This window comes from Pteropus vampyrus, unplaced genomic scaffold, assembly GCF_000151845.1.
Source record: "Pteropus vampyrus isolate Shadow unplaced genomic scaffold, Pvam_2.0 Scaffold7, whole genome shotgun sequence".
In the NCBI taxonomy this organism is placed as follows: domain Eukaryota; kingdom Metazoa; phylum Chordata; class Mammalia; order Chiroptera; family Pteropodidae; genus Pteropus; species Pteropus vampyrus.
In genome coordinates this window covers 9,843,455-9,864,902 of record NW_011888788.1, presented here as the reverse complement: position 1 = coordinate 9,864,902, position 21,448 = coordinate 9,843,455, and the positions used below count along the sequence as shown (strand labels likewise).

At 35.6% G+C, this 21,448-nt stretch overlaps 1 protein-coding gene across 1 annotated transcript in view; it reads left to right on the top strand.

Moving 5' to 3' along the window:
* The window catches only part of SEL1L2 (SEL1L2 ERAD E3 ligase adaptor subunit), a 120,738-nt gene that overhangs the window by 72,001 nt on the left and 27,289 nt on the right, over window positions 1-21,448 (top strand). The window contains exons 6-14 of the mRNA XM_011370356.2: window positions 5,183-5,236; window positions 5,693-5,752; window positions 5,843-5,924; window positions 7,148-7,302; window positions 7,932-7,988; window positions 14,683-14,751; window positions 15,649-15,726; window positions 19,743-19,805; window positions 20,365-20,452. Of these exons, the coding sequence (XP_011368658.1) occupies window positions 5,183-5,236; window positions 5,693-5,752; window positions 5,843-5,924; window positions 7,148-7,302; window positions 7,932-7,988; window positions 14,683-14,751; window positions 15,649-15,726; window positions 19,743-19,805; window positions 20,365-20,452 (706 nt within the window). The remainder of the gene's footprint in view (window positions 1-5,182; window positions 5,237-5,692; window positions 5,753-5,842; window positions 5,925-7,147; window positions 7,303-7,931; window positions 7,989-14,682; window positions 14,752-15,648; window positions 15,727-19,742; window positions 19,806-20,364; window positions 20,453-21,448) is intronic.

The window sequence follows — 21,448 nt, the reverse complement described above, 5'->3', positions numbered from 1 at the left end:
TTATTTTAGATATAGATTTTTTATCATGTCAATCTTTGATTATATAAAAAGGTAAATATAAGTTAAATTAAGTGTTCCAAAATTTTTTTTTGTTCAAAGTCCCACTGAATCAGTTTTAAACTTAGAAAACTTAGTTGATAATTGTCTTTGTCCAACATATCATTTTCTGTACCATTAAGAATATTAGTAGTGCAACCTTTCTTAAAGGAGTGTTCCTCGATTACTTCCAGGATTTCTTCCAAACTACTGACTTATTCTGCAACTATTAAAGCTGAAACTTTCCAATTTGACTAAACATACTTTTCTTCAATTGAATCACATGTGGCTGGATGTTCAGTTCAAAGTCAGCAAGAAGTTACTGACAATATTTGATGTTAAATACCTTAATCATAATACTTTGTGATAAAATGATCACAACACCTTCTCATTGTTCACTAGTTTTCAATTCTAGGGATTTGGCAATTTCTCCTGCCTTAAGTTGCATAGCTTGACTTATGACAGACATTCATTTACATGCATATAATTAAGCATGCACATAATTTACTAACAAAACATAAGTTTTCTTTCATTTACTTTGGGATATCTTCCCTTTTTTAGGAAATGTAACTACTTTGTTTTAGCAAGGCCATGACAGAAATATGGCATCCACAATGTAGACCAGATCTAGGGAACACACATGATGGTGAATATAACCTAAAATATATCACATGAGGAAGGCAGAATAGGGAAACTTTACATAAAAGAACAAATAATTGAGGTACCAGATAGCTGTCTTCAAACGTCTAAAAGGCAAAGAATGTTGCAAGAAGGAATTGATTTGTTGAGCACTAAATTACGATACAGTTTAAGGCAACTATGTTCTAAGACAGCATATATTATACAGAAATTAATTTTGATTCATTGTGTATCTATGAACTTAATGAACTTCCCATCGACAGAAATGACCACTTTTATTGATTAGGATTCTCTGAGTTTCAAGTACAGGAAATACAACCTAACTGGCTTAAGAAAAAGTACAATTTATTGGCTCAAGTAACTGTGAAATTCAAGTTGTAGCTGCCTTTAGATAATCTAGATCAAGAGGGTAGAATCAGGACATATTTTCTTGGTCTCTTCACTTTGCTTCTTTCTATGATGGTTTTACTTTGAGCAGTCTGACCCCACCCATATGGAGGCAAAGATGGACACCAACAACTCTAGGTATCCTTGGCCCTTATTATTTGGAAGTTTCTGTGAAAGAAGCAGGTTCCTTTCTCAGTGATCTCTGCAAAAGCACTGAGTTAGATCACAAGCCTACACTGAATCAATCACTGTACCTAAAAGAGTAATCTGATTGGCTGAGCCTGTGTCATGTGACACACAGATTCAGACAGCGGTGAGAGCCCTGTTGAACCAAATGAATGAAATAAAAATGTAGGGAACGTAGTTTCACAAAGACAATCCAGGCAGACAGAAAAGTATGCACTGACTACATGTACATGCAAAAGTAAGATTTTATATGGAAAAGCATCCTAAACAAAATTAAAAAGCTAAAAATTGCAAAATTATTTTCAAAAAATAATCATATAAAGAATAATTTTAATTTATTTGTAAGACTAGAAATGATGCTACGTTCTTTGACTGGAAACAATAAAACTAAAAATAATGACGAAAAGCTGAAAATAAACTCCTTATAAAATTTCAAGCATCTCCTAATTTTTAGCAAATAGCAAAGATAAAATAGAAAAAAATGATATGTTAAGAACTCAATGATGTTGATAACACTACATATAAAAGTTATGGAATAAGGCTAATGCCAAATGCAGAGGAAAATGTACAGCATTAAATGTTTTAATAAATAGGAAAATTAAGCATGTGTTTCAAAAAGCTAAAAGAAAAATAGCAAAATAAAATAAAAGTAGAAAAGAGAAAAGTATTTTAATAGCTTTTTCAAAAATTGTATATATTTTTCTTTGGTTCTACATTAAAACTCAACAGTGTTGGTACAAGTATGGAGGAATAGATACTTCACATATGTTTAGCAAGAGTGTAAATTTGTATAGCACTTTGGCAGGCAATTGGGCAGTACCTATCAACATTTTCAATGCATATGCACTTTGACTCAGCAATTCCACTTCTAGTTATTTATTCTAATTCCACTTCTAGTTATTTATTCATATACATATATATATATATACACACACACACATACATATAAAAGAACCACATACATATATATGTATGTATATATATATATATACATACATATAAAAGAACCACAGTGTTTTAAATAAGAGCCGGAAAATTTACATGCTCTAAATGTCTAACGATAGGGAAATGGCTATGCTATGAAATTATGGCATGTCTACCTTTAAGTATTGGCAAGGGGAAATCTCCAAAATATATCATTAAGTGGAAAAAAGTATTTATTTTATGAAGGTTTGGTGACACTTGGAATATAGACACTAAAATTTATCTATAATAGTTAAGAATAGTAAACAAATTTAGGGGATATAATAATGAGGGGAGACTTGCTCCATCATATGTCAAGACATACCTTAAACTACAGTGATCAACATAATTCAGCTTTGGCCCAAAAATTTTCAAATAGAGCTAGACTCTTGTCATTTAAAGTGTGGTCCATAGACCAGCAGTATGCCCATCCCTCTAGCAGTTTGTTGGAAATACAGAATCTCAGGACTCATCTGAGACCTACTAAATGTAACTCTGCATTTTCACAAGATCTCAGTGTTATTAAAGTTGTACATTAAAGTTGAAGAAGCACTGGTCTCAACATGCCATTCATCAGCATCACTGGAATTTTTTGAGTATCTAGAGGCTCTGACTGCATTCTGAGATTCAGTGCATCAGAATTTCCCAAGATCAACTTCATTTTTTCCATCTAGACATCCAGTTTTCCCAATGCTATTTATTGAAGAAACTATTCTTTTCCTAATGTGTAACCTTGTCAGCCTTGTTGAAAATCATTCAACCCATATATGTGAGGGTTTATTTCTGGGCTCTCTATTCTGTTCCATTTGTCTGTATGTCCGTCTTTATGCCAGTATCATAGTGTTTTTGATTATTGTAGCTTTGTAACATGCCTTGAAATCAGGAAGTGTAAAATCTCTAGTTTTGTTTTTCTTTCTCAATATAATTTTGGCTATTTAGGGTCTTATGAGATCCCACATAAATTTTAGGACTATTTTTCTGTTTCTGCAAAAAAAATGGATTTGGGTCTTTGATAGGAATCGCATTAAATCTGTAATCTCTGGGTATATTTTAACAATATTAAGCCTTCCAGTCCATGAACATGGGATATTCTTCCATTTATTTATGTCTTCTTTGGTTTCTTCCAGCAACTTTTCGTAGTTGTTGGTGTACAATTCTATCACCTCCTTGGTTACTTTGTTCCTAAGTATTTTAGTCTTTTTGATGCTATTGTGAATTGAGACTATTAATTTCTTTTTCTAAATGTTCATTGTTAATGTATAGAAATGCTATTGGTTTTGTGTGTTGATTTTGTATTGCAACTTTGCTGAATTTATTAGTTGTAGCAGGTTTTGATGAAATCACTATAGTTCTCTATGTATAAGATTATGTCATCTGTGAATAGAGATAATTTTTACTTCTTTCCAATTTAGAAGCCCTTTATTTCTTTTTCTTGCCTAATTGTTCTGACTAGGACCTCCAGTACTATTTTGAATAGAAGTAATGAGAGTGGGCGTCTTTGTCTTGTTCCTAATCTTAGAAGGAAGGCTTTCAATTTTTCACCAATTGGTATGATATTGGTTGTGGGCTTTACTTATGTGGGCTTTATTATGTTAAGGTAATTTTCTTCTATCTCTAATTTCTATAGTGTTTTTCCCCTAAAACTGTGCTGAATTATGTCAAGTGCTTTTTCTGCATCAATTGAGATGACCATGTGGTTTTTCTACCCTTCATTTGTCAATGTGGAATATACATTGATTTTGTATGTTGAACCATCCTTGTATCCTAGGAATTAATCTCATTTGGTTATTGATGTACAGTCTTCTTTGTGCTGTTGAATTCTGTCTGCTAGTATTTTGTTGAATATTTTTCATCAATATTCATCATAGACATTGGTCTATACTTTTCATTTATTGTAGTATTCTCATTTAGCTTTATTGTCAATGCTGGCTTCATAGAATGAGTTTAGAAGTATTTTCTCCTCATCAATTTTTTGGAAGAGTTTATAAGGATTGGTGTTATTCTTTAAACATTTGGTGGAATTCTCAGTGAAGAGGGAGGTTTCTTTCTTACCAATTCAATCACCTTAGTAATTATAGGTCTATTTAGAATGTCATATCTTCATGATTCAATCTTCATGGTTGTATGTTTCTAGAAATATGTCTATTTCCTCTAAGTTATCAATTTGTTGGCATATAATTGTTCATAGTAGTCTATTATGATATTTTTTATTTCTGTGGCACCAGTTGTAATGTCTCCTCGGTCAGTTCAGATTTTCATTATTCGAATCTTTTCTTTTTTTCTTAGTTAATCTAAGTGTCAATTTTGTTGATCTTTTCAAAAAACCAACTCTGTTTCACTGATTTTTTTTCTATTTTTCTATTCTCTATTTTGTTTATTTTTTCTTTAATCTTTATTTTTCCTTCCTTCTACTAATTTTGAGTTTAGTTTTTTTTCTTTTTCAAGTTCCTTGAGGTATAAAATTAGGTTGTTGATTTAAGATCTTTCTTCTTTTTTAATGTAGGCATTGACCTCTATAAACTTCCTCTTCTGCTTTTGCCGCATCTCATAAATTTTAGTATGTTGTATTTTAGTTTTCATATGTCTCGAGATATTTTCTAATTTTTCTTGTGATTTCTTCTTTGACCCATTAGTTATTCAAGAGTGTGCTGCTTAATTTCCACATGTGTGTGAATTGCTCAGGGGTTCTCTTTGCTAATGATTTCTAGCTTCATTTCATTGTGTTTTATTATCATAATTTATGCTAATGTTCAGTAAATATTAGCTGATTTTCACATACATACAAAGCTCTCACTCGTGCCCTTTTTCAGATTCTTGCAGCTTAACAAAGATATAAAAAAGCACTTTGTTATGGTATAAGAAATAGGTTAATAATACGAATTATCATGAGCAGACATTTAAAATATTACCAATGTAGATAAGAATAATTGTGAAATAAATGTATTTATTGACTTTTTCTTTTGGGCTTTAGGCATTAGGATTTTTGTCTTCTTATGGAATAGGAATGGAATATAATCAAGCCAAGGTAAGGTCACTCTATTTTTTCTGAAATAAAACTGATTCTTTTAAAGGTACATTGAATAGAAAGTCTACTCTTTAGGTAAAGGGTTTCACTGTAGTGCAGTGATTAAAAGCACCAGCTCAATAGTCAGAGGAGTTTGGAGTTAAAATACAATAAGTGTCTTAATGTCTCATATTTCAGGTTCTTCATTAAAGGTAGATAATATCTATTTCATAGGGATTTTGTGATGAGTAAATAAAATATTGTGTACAATGCCCTTTTCACAGACTCTAGAGCTCACTAAGACACTCCCCCCACCAAAATGTCAGCTGTCTTTACAGAGGAAGACAATGAAGTTTGTAATTTGTTTTGGAGCAGGTCAAGGTCCATTGCTGTGCTAGCAATAATAAAGCAGAATTGGTTTGAATTTCAAATTTAGATGACGTGTATATATTTTTGTTTTGTTTTGGTTTACTTTAGGCACTGATATATTATACCTTTGGAAGTGCTGGAGGAAGCATGATGTCCCAGATGATTTTGGTTTGTAAATTAAATATTCTTGGGCCCAAGTAGATATGTTATAAATACAGCATTGTCAGAATATTAAGAATATATATGCCTGTGTTTTAGGGGTACAGATATTTATCAGGAATCAATGTTCTACAGAATTGTGAAGTTGCCCTAAATCATTACAAGAAAGTGGCAGATTATAGTGAGTAATCCACATAATTTATTTTAAGATAAACAGACTTGCCAAGAAATTAAAGAAATAAATGCCAATCAATACAATGATTGTATTGAGATTATGCTTTTAACATCTGTTATAATATAGTTCTTGTAATGCAATGTAGAGTTTTCTGATTTCTTATTAGTTACTTTTCAAAAGTTTTAAATAATTGTGCTCATCTTTTATTTTTGTTAGTACATGTCTCCAAAGAATTCTTTTTTACTTGTTCTTGTGATGTTCTTTTTTTCTACTAAGAACTTGAATGTAGCATCAGTAAATATTAAACAGTTTCTCTAATTTTAACATTTCAAATATGGGATGACTTGTTTAAAATTCCTGAAGAAATGGATGTAAGATACATACATTGGCATTCTCTATCTCTGCACTTGAGAACAATTCGAGTAATCATTATTCTATTATCCTATCCTTCATCTACGAAAAAATAGAACAAGATTAACATATGTTCCTAGAATAATTTTCAAAGTTTAATGTAACATTTCATCTTGCAACATCACTGAATCAGAATACATAATAGAATTTGAATAAAAATCTTCCAAGAAATGAATAGTCCATTTGGTTAAGTCCATTTGGTTAATTTCTATAATCAGAGTAACATCTAAATACACAGTTTTGGTATTATTAGGATCCGAGAAAAGAAAGAGAAAAAAAACTACTACTTAGAATTTAAGATGCCATATATAACAAGATCATTTCACATGCATAATAAAACTAGAATTACTATATGTATAATTCAAAGTGCATACTTTGTTAGGTTTATTCAAACATATTTATCTTTATATTTATTTTCAGACTACCATAGGAAGCAATTACGGAGCAGTTATTGACTTTATATTATAGTTTCAGTCTAAGAAAAAGTCAGTGGTAGAAGAGATTAGTCATCTGCTCCTAAAATCTGTAAAATCTGTCTTCTTTTCTTGAACCTACTTGGCCAAGATGTTCAGTAAGTTTTGATTGATATAATGTTGATACAATATTTGTATGAGTTGCAAAGCTTTTTTGCACTTTTCTCAGAACCAAGTAAACAAAAATCAGCACATTTCTATTACCTCAAGATATTTCTCTTCTGTTAATAGACTAGATCTCTGCACAATTTAAGGAGGCTAAGCCTAAAAGTGTTTTCTCTAAGTTGACTTATTTCTTGCAACCTTGTGTATTCTGGCTATTCTCTGGCTTGTTTATATTCGCAGTTGCTGACAAATTGGAAAAAAATGAAGGTATTCCAGTGGAAAAAGTGAGACTAACTGAGAGACCTGAAAATCTGAGTTCTAACAGTGAGATTCTGGATTGGGACATATACCAATACTATAAATTTTTGGCAGAAAGAGGAGATGTTCAGATACAAGTAATGTATAAAGACAAGCTTGAATTTTAAAACCATGTAAATTACAAAGGGCTTGGTTCTCCCTGACACCTAGAAGGGTTAACAATGTCTCATCCTAAATGGGAAAGGGCAGAGACACCCCCTCCTCTTTGTTCTGCTCCTTTTTTGTCCCCTGCCATTTGCAGTTCCTGTGGCCTGTGGACTATGAGAGAGCCAGTTGGCATAGTAATGGCAATTTTTTTACATTTACTCCTAAAAAAGTTCATTACTTAAAAGCCTAGATTTTAATTATTTAAAAAAGCACCATTCAATATTAGTTTTAATATGAATGAATTCTTACCAAGATCCAGAAATGTTCTGCCTTTGGGAATGGGAATGGTATGGCATTTGCATGAACTTTCAGTAGGTTTATGTGCCTCAGTGTTACTGTACTCCAGCAGGCCATTCATTAAAGAAGCCATATGCCCTGTATCGACCAGTTACCCAATAAAAGATGTAGTCTGGAATGTTTCCTGCTTCTTTTTTAAGACATGTCAACTGAATCAAACTGTATCAACAATCTATAGTGAAATCACCAAGTGAGAGGTTTTCTTTTCTTTATTTAAATTAATATTACTCTTCAAATAATTTTCAAAAATTATTGTTCCTAGGTATCTCTTGGACAATTACATCTAATTGGGAGGAAAGGTCTAGATCAGGATTACTATGTAAGTCAATCTCAAGATTCTGTCATGTGGATTGGGAAGGACAGTGGTGAGGAAGGATGGTGGAGCAGTGAAAAGGGAGTGAGGCATGGAGGAGTTGCTGGGGAAAGCCCACTGTTGCTTCCTTAGTCAGATCAGCTTCCCAACTTCTGAGGAAGAACGTAGTTCACCAGAGGGAACACGTTTCCTACTTGCCTTAGAGTATAAAGGGGTAGAGGCTTCTGAAGAAGCAGTTGGGGCAGGGGTGCTTCCATGCTCCCTCTGAAACTAGCCTCTTCTCACCTAAACACACTTTTGGACGGGGATAAGATAAGGAGGACATCCCATATGCTGGCCTTGGAATTGCCCATTCCCTAAGCCAGCTGTGGAAAGTCCGTCTAGGAGTTTCCTGAGAATTAGACTCAGCCCCATTTGGCTAGATCAGAAGACAGACTGTTTGCAATGTTATTAGAAGCATTATTAAGCATCTTTATAAATTTGCACAGCTCCTTTCAATCATTTTGCCTAACTTTACCCTATCTCAATGAGGTTATAAGATTAATTATCAATTAATTACCAATTAATTATCAAATTTAGTGGAGAAAGAGCAAATAAACTTGACCTACACAGGATCCTTCTTAGTAAGATATCAGAGCCCTGGGATGAAGTCTTGTCTAGATCAAGGTTCCAAGGTCCTAGATCCTCACAGATCTGGAGAAGTAACTGGGGTTCTTTTTAAAAGATGATTTTCCAGCCTTTGTCATTTTATAGGAGTGGTGTGCTATTGCCTCAAAGGAGCACATACCCTATTTCAACATAGTCCCAAAGTCTAAGCATTAGGAATAACTACTTTATAAGGAGATTACATTATTATTACTTTCTATTTCACTTAAGATCGTATTTTACACATGTGTCTTTGGTATTATAGTTTGTTTTATATTAGATATAGTATATATATATTAGGTAAATGTCAAAGTTAATTTCATAAAACGATAAAAATAGGTAGCAAGTGAAATAAGCATATGCATCCCAAGACAGCTCAATTGAAGGCCTTCAGATTTTATTATCTTCATCATTAGCCAAGGTTTTAGCTCCTTAGATGAATTCTAGATTCACAATATTGCTCCAATTTCAAATTTTATCCTTCAATGAGTTTCTCATGTTAATTGAAATTTTATTGTGAAGGTACCTAAAACTCAGCTACAGGGAATACCCACCAATCTTTGTAGAGTACATAAAATCCCACGAAGCTAGATACCTCTGGTTAACTCCAGCTATCAGATAGAAGCTGTAGCCATCTCTAGGTGAGGATGAAGTGCTATCCAAGGCTGACACTGAAGGATTCTGGTGCTGTAGTGGCAAAAGCCAGGCAGTTGGACATCACCCTGGCTCTCCTGTGGGCTCATTCACAAGGGTTTTATTATCTCTATTTTACAGATGAGGAGCTGAGGCTGAAGAGATGAAATAAATTGCTTCAAGTCTCTCAGCTGGGTAAAAAGGTTGTTATGAAGCAGAATTTTAACTCAGGGCTTCAGCATTCAAAGCCTGTGCTCTTTCCATCAAACCTTACTTCCTTTTGATCTAGGCAAAAAAAAAAAAAAGCCTCTAAAACCTATTTTCCTCATTTATAAAGCAAGAAGAATGAATAACAATCTCTCAGGTTGCTTCAGCTCGAACTTTCTGATGATGTGTTGGACTCTGTGCTGTTCATCCAGATATTTCGAAAAGGCTGGCTTTATTTCAGAACCATTCCCATGGTTCAGGCACATTCGGAGGCAACCAGAGGCTGGTCTTTGCTGCTTCATTCTGCCTAATAAACTAGAACTGGAATGGGGGGCTCCAGTCAAGTTCTGCGAGCTCAAGAGTTATTGGCTTATGTATCAATTAGCTTAGGCTGCATCATAAACCACTCCCAAACCTAGGTGGTTTAAAACAACCACCATTTATTTAATTCATGATTTTGGCAAGTCAGTAGTTTTGGCTGGGCTCAGCAGAGTAATTCTTGTCTGGGCCAGGTTCAACTAATGTTGGCTGAGCTTGTTTAAAGATCTGTAGTTAGCTAGAGTATTGGCTAGGTCTGGTTTCTTTATGATGGCCTCATCTGTGACAGCTAGAATGACTGGGTCTATCCATATGCTCTCATCCTCGTCAGTTGGCCCAAGCTTTTACATGACAGTCAAATTGCTTTTGTCCTAAGGTTCTTAGAACACAGTCTCTTGAGGCCTAGGGTCGGAACTCACAAATCACTTCTGCTACATGCTTTTGGCCAAAGCAAGACACAAGGCCAGCCAACACTGAAGGGATAGGAAAAGGACTTCTTCTTTTAATAGGCAAAAGTGCAAAGTATTGTGGTCATTTTTGCAACAAGTTTAGTTGCACCAGAATAAACTTGAAATGGCATGGGAGATGCAAAGGGAAGAGAGAGGATAAAAAGATAAACCTAATTTCTGAAAGGCTGTTACTGCAGCTCTTCCCATGGCTAACATCTCGTTCTTCAAGTTTTACCTCCTCAGAGAGGATTACGTTGATCAATTTTATTCTTCCATCACTTATCCTATCACCCTGTGTTTATTTTCTCCTAGCCCATATCACTCCATATACATTGATCTTGACTTGTTTACTGTCTGTATCCCCAAAATGGAATGTAAGTTCTTGTCTGTCTTGCTCACTACTATGTATCCTGTTCTCAGATTAGTACCTGATACATATCAGGTTATTAGTAAGTACTTATTGAATGAATGAATGAATGAATGAATGATAGCATTCTAAGCATTATATGTTGCTCCTAAGCCTGAGAACCACCACTTGAGCCAATATGCTAATGCTTCAGTCCACCAAAGAAAATTATTAATGTAAAGTTCTTTTTAAATCTAAGTGATGGTCAATTTACTGCCCAGCAAATTAAATATCAAAATATCTGGAAAAAACTAGCTTACATTTTTTTTTTTCTTCTCACTGTTGATTGGCTTAATCTCACTGTTGATTGAATTAATCTCTTATGAGTTGTCACCACAGGCAAAATTTTCACTACTCTCTTCCCCACTACAGAATTAATTATTGAAAAGTATTGTATATGCAATATACAATTCTTGATTATATTATCTTTAATTTCTATGTGTACATTTAATGTCATTTGCATTTCTAAATATATACAGGATCAGAATGAATTGGGTTAGAAAAGCTGGGTGTTTTGGTGATTATAATTAAAGTAGATAAGGTATGATTAAATTCAACCTAGCAGAAGAATAATATAAAATATGTGAGGGCGACTGCTTTGTCTACCCTGCCAACCACTACAAAGAAGAGGGCTAATATCATCCCTTTCCAGGATGATTTACAGAGCCTAAGATAAAATAAGTGTTCATAAATGTTTTTAGAACAATGCCCTTTCTTGGCATTTCATTCTAGAAGAAATGTTACAAACTGACTAAACTAGAGATTTTCTTAGAACCAATGAAAAAATCATGCTCATTTCTTTTAAAAAGAGGATGTACATTCAACTAATAAAACTTTATTTAACATAATGCCTGAGACATACTATATTTCATCCTATCTAAGACACTGTCAATTATAAGATACATTATTTTATGCTCAACTGAGAAAGAAAAAACACTGCCAATATAAATTATACAATGCCACTGATGGTAAGAAATGTCTTGATTAAAAGGGGGAGATGTATATCTTCGAATCAGTAAAATATGTTAGCAGGTGCTCAGTAATTATTTGAGGGATAGATGATGGATGAATGGAGTCTTAGTCTGTTTTAGCTGCTATAACAGAAATACCATAGACTAGGTAGGTTATAAACAATAGAAATTTATTTCTCACAGTTCTGGTGGCTGGAAGTCTGAGATCAGGGTGCCAGCATGGTTGGATGAGGACCGTCTTCTAGTTTGCAGACTTCCCATCGCATCTTCACATAGCAGAAGGGGCAAGCTAGCTCTCTGGGGCCTCTTCATGAGGCCCCATTCATGAGGGTTCTGCTAATGACTTCTCAAAAGCCCCACCTAATGCCATCACCTTGGGCATTACATTTCAATATATGAATTTGGGGGGGACACAAATATGCAGATTATAGCTGATGGATAGGTGAATGGCGGAATGAATGGATACTTGATCTTAACTCTTTGAGAGCAAGAACTCAGATTAGCTCATGCATATTCATCAAAATAACTTGCATGGTACTTTCACACAGTGTTTAACAAAGTGTTGAAGCAATAACATTAAGGCAGGTTAATTTAAGTAGAAAGAAAAGAGAACAGAAATGCCAAGTAGGCCATGAGAGTGGAGAGTTGTGGATGAGGAATTACAGAAAGCCTCAATTCCGTTGGTCTTTATCGGGTCATTATATTAAAGGATGGGGAAAACTCCAGGATTCTTGTTTGTTTCTAAAGAATAGATTATTCTCTTTTAACAGTTCAAGTCTAGTTTCCCAAAGTGAAACATTTTTTCCTAGGACTTTCTATTGCCATATTTGAGAGCCAAATTCTGAAACTAGACTTTGAAAAATGGTTTCATAGAATCGTAATACTAGAGCTAGAAGGGACCATACAATCCGGTCCCCTTGTTTTAGAGATATAAATTTATCCTTTCATTCACCCACTTATTCATTCATTCTAGAAATATTTCCTGAGTGCCTCACATACAGTAAATGCTGTGCTAAGAACAGAGGATTCAGCATTGGGGGAGACAAACAATTAAGCAGACAATTAAATCAATGGATGCATGCATAATAGGGAAAGACAGGGTGCCCCCATGAGCACACAGGGAAGGATACCATGAATGAGGAAACCATGGAGATACTGTGACTTGCACAAATTATAGTAACCTAGGGGTATATTTGGGTCTTAGCTGAATAGAAATATTCATAACAAACATATCTTTTAAATTAATGTGCTCTGATAAATGTAATTGGTAAAGCATACATTTACCAATAAATGATTGGTAAATCACACATTGCTACGAATTTCTCCTAGCCAATTAACACATTATTCCAGACATTTTAGACAGCATTTACTTCAAGATGACCTCATGCCCATAAATCTCCAGTGGCTTCTATTTTCTACCACATAAAATAAAAGTCCTTAGCCTGGTATTCAAGATTGTTTATGATATGGCCCCATTATATTTTTGCAAGTCTTAGCTTTTGGATATTCTACTTTAGCCATACTGAAGTAATTACTGCTCCCTAGACACACTTGGACATTTCCATCTCCATTCTTTGCTCATGTTATTCCCCCAGACTATGATGACCTCTGCACTGGTGAATCTTCATCTTTTATGAGACATTTATCATTTAAGCCCTTTTTTATCAGAGAAGGCAGAGTGCCAAGTACATGGGGATTGGATTCAAACTGCTTGTGGGATTCCAATACCAGCTACATGACTCTAGTGTCACTAAATAGGCTCAGATATTAATAATACTTTCCTTATTGTGTCTTTGTGAAGAATAGGCAAGGAAAACCTTGTAAAATATTTATCAGTGAACTGGTTAAATTTTCTGTTATTCTACATCCCTCTAATTCTTTTTGGTATTCCTTTTATCCCATCTATCACCTATTGTCTTATTGGTTTTTACATGTATTTCTTTCTTCTCAGCAGTATTATTAGGGAGCAAATATGGGGACAGTGTTTTTGATCATCTATGGATCACCTATAATACCTGGAATACTACCATATATACAGCAAGTTTCAATCAAGTTTTTGAAAGGATAAATGAAGAACAGAAGAGATAAATGGATGAATGGGTGTGATGAGGTCTGGCACTGGTGGCATTTGTCTTTACTTTACGTCTATAAGCAGACTGACTTTATAAATGACCCCGTGGTTGTCGAATAAGTTGATAATATTTCTAGAGCAAATTTACATATGAAAAAACTACCCGCATTGCTTTCTCTCATCTTTGGTCAGGAGTAGACCCTTGCATGTCAACCTATCCAAGGCTTTTTGAAGAGCAGAAGAGTTGTGTCCTAGTAAGACACTTTAGAGAGTTTCTTTGTTTCTCATTCCTGGGGCTGATTTCTTTTATTACTCCATGTGGTCTCTGAGGAGAATTTCTGGAAGATCAGGATGAGGCCTAGGAAATGAGGCAGCCAGGGACAGGTCAGTCCTTATGTGGTCTAGACTGAGTATTTCATTTAATGTTATGACCTAGAGAGAATCAGAGGTTTTGCCAGCCCTCTTCAATTTGATTTAGAAAGAACTGGCCTGAAGTTCACCTCTGTGAAAAGACCTGGTCTCAGCAAGCAGCCAGGTGTGTCTGGTCTTATTCATTCTGCCTGTAAACATTAGGATGCTGTATATCCAATTCTACCAATATATAAACTGTCTTATAAAATAAGTTATATAGTATAACATAGAAGCATATTTTTTCAAATAATGAACTGTTTAGATCTACAGCTGGGATTCATCTGTCCTCAACAAAGCCACATGCATGTGCCTTTCTAAGTGTGAGAAGTCCTCACATTCTAAAATTATATAAAATTATTAAAATTAATAATAATAATTAAAATAATAATAAAATGAAGAGTGATATATATCTATATCAATTTACAGTTCAATGGCACTTGGAATAGTGCCTTGAAGAAAGTGGGCATTCCATAGATATATTTTTGAATGTATGTTAAATGAAATACAGTTTGCTTTGCAAAGCCGTTTTGTAGAATATGTTAATGACGTTTGTAGAGTATGTCAATAATACTGTTTCTTTTTTCTCCAGAAAGCATTATACTATTTCTTAAAGGCAGCAAAGGCCGGGAGTGCAAACGCCATGGCATTTATAGGAAAGGTATATGCTTCATCTGGATTGATATTTTTCATTTCTTAAAGACCTAAGAAATTAATGGTATCAGCTAATTGAACCCAGTGTAGGGTACAGGGCTGCAGGCCTCGATCATGAAAGGAGTTGAAGGGCATTTGGCTACAAATTGAGGGTAGTATTCCTGAGGTGATAGTTTAGGAAGAAGCCCCATAAAACAGCAGCCTTTATCTAGGACGCCAAAAGCAGCCATGAAGTGCACCTGGCTCAGGACTCCTTGACTGAGTATAGTTCAGAATCAATCCTTCCCATGACTTCTACCCCTGGCATGTAACAGGAGAGCTGAGCTAATTATGCACTGAAGACTGATACAGGCCTCAATCTCATGAGGTGCCTCCTTCCTCCACTCTAGGAATGAGACCCAGCTCCAGGCTGACCAAAGTCCATGCTTGGGCCACCTCTGGTAGGAGGACCCTCTGGCTGCTGAACAGCTTTTGTGGAGGATTCCTCTAGAGAGGCAGGTTCTTTCTTCAAAGACCACTCACTCTCCCAAGTGCTGCCCTTGGCACTGCAGCCAGTTTGCATTCATTAGGAACCTTGGGGACAAGTGTTCTATTTCCAGAAGTGCTACACACAGTAAATTTAGATGCAAGGAAATATGAGAAAACACAAATAGGGCTCATTTTTTTTGTCCTTGGGCAAATTCACTTCAGAATGTATGTAGTAGATTGTTTCTTTAATTTTTCCTTTATAAAAAATTGAAGTGAAATTCAAATGACATAAAATTAACCACTTAAAAATGTACATTTCAGTGGCATTTATTACATTCACAGTGTTGTGCAACCATCACTTCTATGTATTCTAAAATCTTTTCATCATCCTCAAATTTCTTGGTTTTTTAACATCCTCTTTTAATTTTTCTTCTAGATGTATTTAGAAGGTAATGATGCGGCACCACAAAATAACGCTACTGCGTTCAAATACTTTTCCATGGCAGCCAATAAGGTATGTACTCAGCTCATTTCTTCAAAACATAAAAACATTTGACTTCCATTACATGCAGACTAGTGCTGAAGAGTTGACTTCAAGGCCCCATGCCTGGTTAATAGGCGTGGGAGGAGTTTCGTGTCCTGGAGAAGAAGAATACTGTTCTCAATAAAATATGGGGTTGGGATAGGGAGTGACATGTCTTGTCTTCTTAGTAAGTGAAAAATGGCAGTGACTTGAATTTTCCTAGCAAGAAGCCAGACAGAAGCTCAGCTTTCCCCTCTTACATGCAATAGATGAGGCCATCTAGCTCCGGAAACAAGAAATAAGAGATAAGGATATAGGAAAAGAAAACTCAGTCAATAATGCTGTAAGTTTAGGATGAAAGCAACCAAGAAATGCCCAGTTTTCTCCTGTTTGATTATACCCAAGAGCTAGAAATCCCCTTGGCCCAAGAATAAGGCTGTCAGAGAGGCACGATGATTGAGATCATGGCTCTGGAGACATTTGGTTTGAATGCCAGCCCTGCTACTTACTAGCTGTGTGACTATAGGCAAGTTACTTAACCTTCCTGTACCTCGACTTTCTTATCTATAATATGATAATATAAGATTTGCCTCCTATTGTTGTCAGGATTTTTGAGTTAACATTTCTGTGCCTCCTATTGTAAAGTACTTAACGCACTGCCTGGCACATAGTAAGTGGTATGTGTCAGCTATTATCTTTTGCAGCCTGGAGCCAGTTAGGTAGAGTGAACTTCAAAGCATATGCAATGCAGAATAGATTGGATCTGTGAAGGAATATAGAAATGATGTAATATGGCTTCTGCCATTGAAGTTTTGCCTTAGTTCCTTGGTTCGGTGAGGCTGGCATCTGTCAGATAAAACTTAGAGGACTACTCTGAATCCCTTTAGTAAACTAAGAGTGTCCTAATTGCAGCACCCATCAACCTATTGTTGGTGAATGGCCTTAATAAACTTTCTATCTCTGCACAATAGGAAACATTTTGTTGTCTTACTCTGTCATACCACAAGACTAGCAGTAAAGATGTGCTCAAGTCGGAATATTTTCAACTGTTCTCAGTTTTTAAAAACCTACTGCTGCTTTAGGAGCCTATTTATAAATGACTAGCACTTCAGTGCTGCTGCTATTGTGGTGTAAATTACTGAGAAGGCTGGTACTAAGCTCCTCTCCCTTGTAATTTATATGAAATTGTTGCTCAGCAAGACTATTAGTTATATGGAGATTAGGATGACAGGAGAGAGCCAACTGAAAAAGAGGCGGGGTAATGTAACAAGAAGATCTTTTGTAATTTGGCAAATAATGCTGATTTGTCAGCCCAGAGGAATAATGCCAGGAAGTTGAGTGTGTAAATTAACCCAGCTCCCAAGCTATTCAGGGCTGAGTAACCAGCAGTGATCTGAGTTACCTTACTTTACAGAAGAAATCTGACAGTGTATTTAAAATGATTGTTCTGAATGGCATCAAGTGGACACAGCCATATATTCCTTTATCATCACCTGGACAATTAGATTTCTCAATTAGGGTCACAACTAAAGTAAAAGATGTCTATCTCCCACTCTTTGCACACCCACGCTCTTCTACTTAAAGAAAAAAAATGCATTTTCAATTTGCTTTTAAGTCATATCAGTACTGAAATGCAAGGCTACAGACTTTATGACCTCTTTTATCCTATTTACTCAGAAACATAAACAGTTATCCTGTGTGAAATTGGGCCCATATTGGACTAGTTTTCTCTCTCAGCCTCTGAACACATCAGATCTATCCCCATCTCCACACTTTTGTCTTTTCCCCTCCCTTCCCAGACTCTCCTATTCTGAATCCTATCCATCCCCCAGAGTAGAGTTTAATCCTCTCTCCCTCCACAAAGCCACTCTTACACTCCTTGGCTCACATAATCTTTTTCCTCTTCTGAACTTGCCCTGGATTCATACTATGTACTGCTGGAACTTTACTGCTTCTACCCTGTGCCATCTCTCCTACCCTCTGAAGGCCGTGTCTCCTCAACTAGAGGAGTGCAGCGGTCTTAGCACATAGTAGAGGTTCATTGAATATTTGCCAAATAAATGATCGTCTGCTCCCTAAGCTGATGTCAGTTAACCTAAGCAAGAGCATTTAAGCCCTAAAGTGAAAGTTATATATGGGGTGACTGCCTACTTATGTTTTGTTAGACCCGGAAAGTGTTTTTAAAATTAGGAAATTTCATATCAAAATCTAGACATCCAGCTTTTCTTGAAAAATGGGAAGAGCTGGCCATATGAAGCTACCATTCCATGTAACAAAACTGCCTGGAACAAAAGCTGAGGAATTGCTGCTGCCTTTAGACAAAGCAGGTACTCACTGGCTTGCCTCAGTCTCCACCACTTCATCACCTAGATTAATGTACTTCTTACATTACTTTAATGGTCATTCCTGACCCAAAAGTCCTAAAAAGGTGCTTTGGGCCTTAAACAGTTAGGGAATCATCCACTGAGCTCCTGGTTTCCCTGCAACTCTCTTAGAGAAGGAAAGTAATTTGTCCTCACTGTTCTAACTTTCTCCCTCTTATTTTCCTCCCCCTTTCCTCTTCTTATTTCCCCTCCCTTCTACTTTTCTCATCATTTAAATGAGAGTAATTAGAAGAAGACAGATGGACTAGACCTTATCACACCCATCACTAGGCCTTACTACCCCGAGGCCAGACTACCCCAATACTCCTAAGACCACAGGTAGATGTAGTCAGGGGAGCAGAAGGACGAAGAGAGCAGACATATACCACTTGCTTTAAATATAGGTGGACCATCCTTAATAATTCTTACAATAGCTGGCCTTTTGATATTTATAGGCCCAAACTTTGGAGTCTTAAATAGTTTTTGAACTATGCCTTCTCTATTTATGTTTTATTCCAGTATCACTGATACTCTGACTCCATCCACAGCATCTACAGTTAGGCAAATCGGGAGAGTTTTCTACGAGAACTTGTTTCTGAGGAAATACTTTAAACGTATAAAACAAACCCACAGATTTGCTGAATGAAAGCCAAGTGGCCAACATGGCTCCTTACACAGTCACTAGAGGTTGAAATCCATGATGGGAGATAGAAAAAAAAAAAAAATGAGTTTTCTGGTACGGAAGTTACTTTTAAGGTTCACTCTTCATCAGAGATTAATAGGCTGAATATCAATATATTTGAACATGTGCTAAATGCTAAATGTGCTAAATACTCCCTTTCTAGACTATTTAGAATATAAATTGGAAAAATAAATGGTAATTAATTTAGCATCAAATAGAACAGAAAACATTGGTGATGTTATAAGCAGTCAAATTTGAATAAAGAAACATATACCAACAATGCTTGATCATCCATAATAGCTAGATTGGAATTCACAGAGTATCTAAATGTTATTTGGCCATTTATGGCAACCTCCTTTGACTAAAGCACATAACAAGTGTCTGGATAGATTTCTCCCTTCTGGAAAACTCTTACACATACTTCAGAACCCAGCTCAAATGTCACCACCTCTGACAACTCAATCCCCTCAGTCCCTAGCCGCCTCCAGGCAGTTGAGTATTCTTCTTCTAGGTGCCCACAACACACTCAATCTTGTTCTCCCACAGGAATTACTACAGTTGACATGATTACTTTGAGAGGTCCTCCCTAGTGAGTCAGAGCACACTAATCTATGAACTCTCTAAGGCAGGGGTCATGGTTTATCCATCTTTTAACTTTCATCTCCTTCCTCTGCACCATGCCTCTTGTGGGGTAACACAAAGAGAGTACTAAATAAAAGCTAAATAAAAGCATAGAGGAAAGACTTGACTTTCATTTTCCTCTTCTCTTTTCTAGTCAGAGGGAGTTATTAAGGGGTGAAAGTACAAACTAGAAAGGGTCAAAATAATTTGCCAACTGCCTGATTAACTGTCATGGTTAATCACCTATTGGGTGCGTTTCAAACATTTTGAATGATTTTTCAATAATTTTCCTTATCATGAATTCTTCTGGGACTTCACTTGGATTTTTAAAACTGTTCTAGGGCAATGCAATTGGTCTTCATGGGCTTGGTCTTCTTTACTTTTATGGGAAAGGAGTTCCTGTGGTAAGTTAAATAATATCATTATCCTTTTAACATATTTCTAGCCATTTATAGGGTAAAAATCATGGTCACTGATTAATTTAAAGAAATTAGTCTCTATTACCTGGTTTGCCAAACTATCATATCTGATAATAGAGAATAAAATAATCCAGTGAAATGTTTGCCAAAGAGACAGAACAAGCTTATGACAAGAATAACAACCCCAATTGTTACCTAAGGATTATTAACTTAATGTAATAGTAACCTTAGAAATCATCTAACCCTTGAGGATTTTTTCGATAGAGAAGTTTATCTTTTTAGTGTAACCTCTGTCTTTGAGTGACCTTGCCCCAATATCTAACAAAATTTAATGTCAGTGTAGGAAAAGACATAATTTGCAATGAAAATGAGATAATTATTTCCTAATATAATAATGAAATAAAATGTATAATACTTCTGATATTAGTTTAATTAGTCTAAATCACATCCAGCACTTACTTCACTCTTTTTAAAAAGTAGAGGGCAATTGTTACCATGGAGTTATACATACATCTCTGAGTAATAGAGTGTAATTATCTTGCAGAACTATGCTGAAGCACTTAAATACTTTCAGAAAGCTGCAGAGAAAGGATGGCCCAACGCACAGTTTCAATTAGGCTTCATGTACTACTGTAAGTGCTATGACTATGGCTGCTTTACTTAGAATAACAAATGATTATTAAGTCTGAACCTTTTTTGACAAAAATCAAAAGATTGGTGTGTGTGGTTTAGATAGAATATTCAGGCAGCAATTTGAGGAGGAGTTTGAAGAAGACTGAAGAAAAGGATACCAGTTGAGAGAGGAAGCAAGGAGATGCAGAGAGAGAATGTAACTTTCGAAAAGATTAAGTTTGAGGTGGCTTTTAATATCATGCACATACCCAGAAGCAAGTATGAAACTCACAAGAAAGATCAAACTTAGAAACATTTGGAACATGACAAACATCAACATGTAGGTATTTGTTAAGAATAGCTAAGGTTGCAAAGGGAAAAGAGAGGAGGGGGAAAGAGAATGGGCCATGGTCAGAAATCTGGTGATCCTCTGTGTCATATTGAAAAGATGGGCAGAGAAAGAGTGGTCATAAGATGACTGAAAAGGCATGGTAAGAAGGGAAAAAAATGTGATCTTAAGGAAGCCAAGCAATAGAACTTTTAAGAAAGAGTAAATGAATGAACAAACCTCTGAACGCAGTGGGTAGCCTGGTTCTCAATTTAAAAAAAAAAAAGTAAGAAAGGGTCAAGTATCTATGAAACTTGTCAGTATTGAGGATGCTAGTGAGATCACTAGACTGGTTGGTGTAAAAGCTGGATACAGTGGGTTGAAGTGTGAATAGAAGGTAAGGAAGGAAATGAGTAAAAATATTCTTGGGAGTACTGCACCTTTAACTGGAAGCAGAGAGATGTAATGGTAGCATGAAGATGACCAAGAACTAAGAGGGGGGTTGTTTTTAAGGTGGGGAGGAATGTGAGTATAATTTTTGGCAGAGAAAAGAGAGCCAACCAATGGAGGTGGTTAATGTGTCATGAGAGAGGCGAGATAATTGATACAAAAGGATTCTGAAAAAATTTAGGTGTCATTAGGATCTGATTGGACCTAGGTGAGAGGAGAGATTTTTCATCCTTAAAGA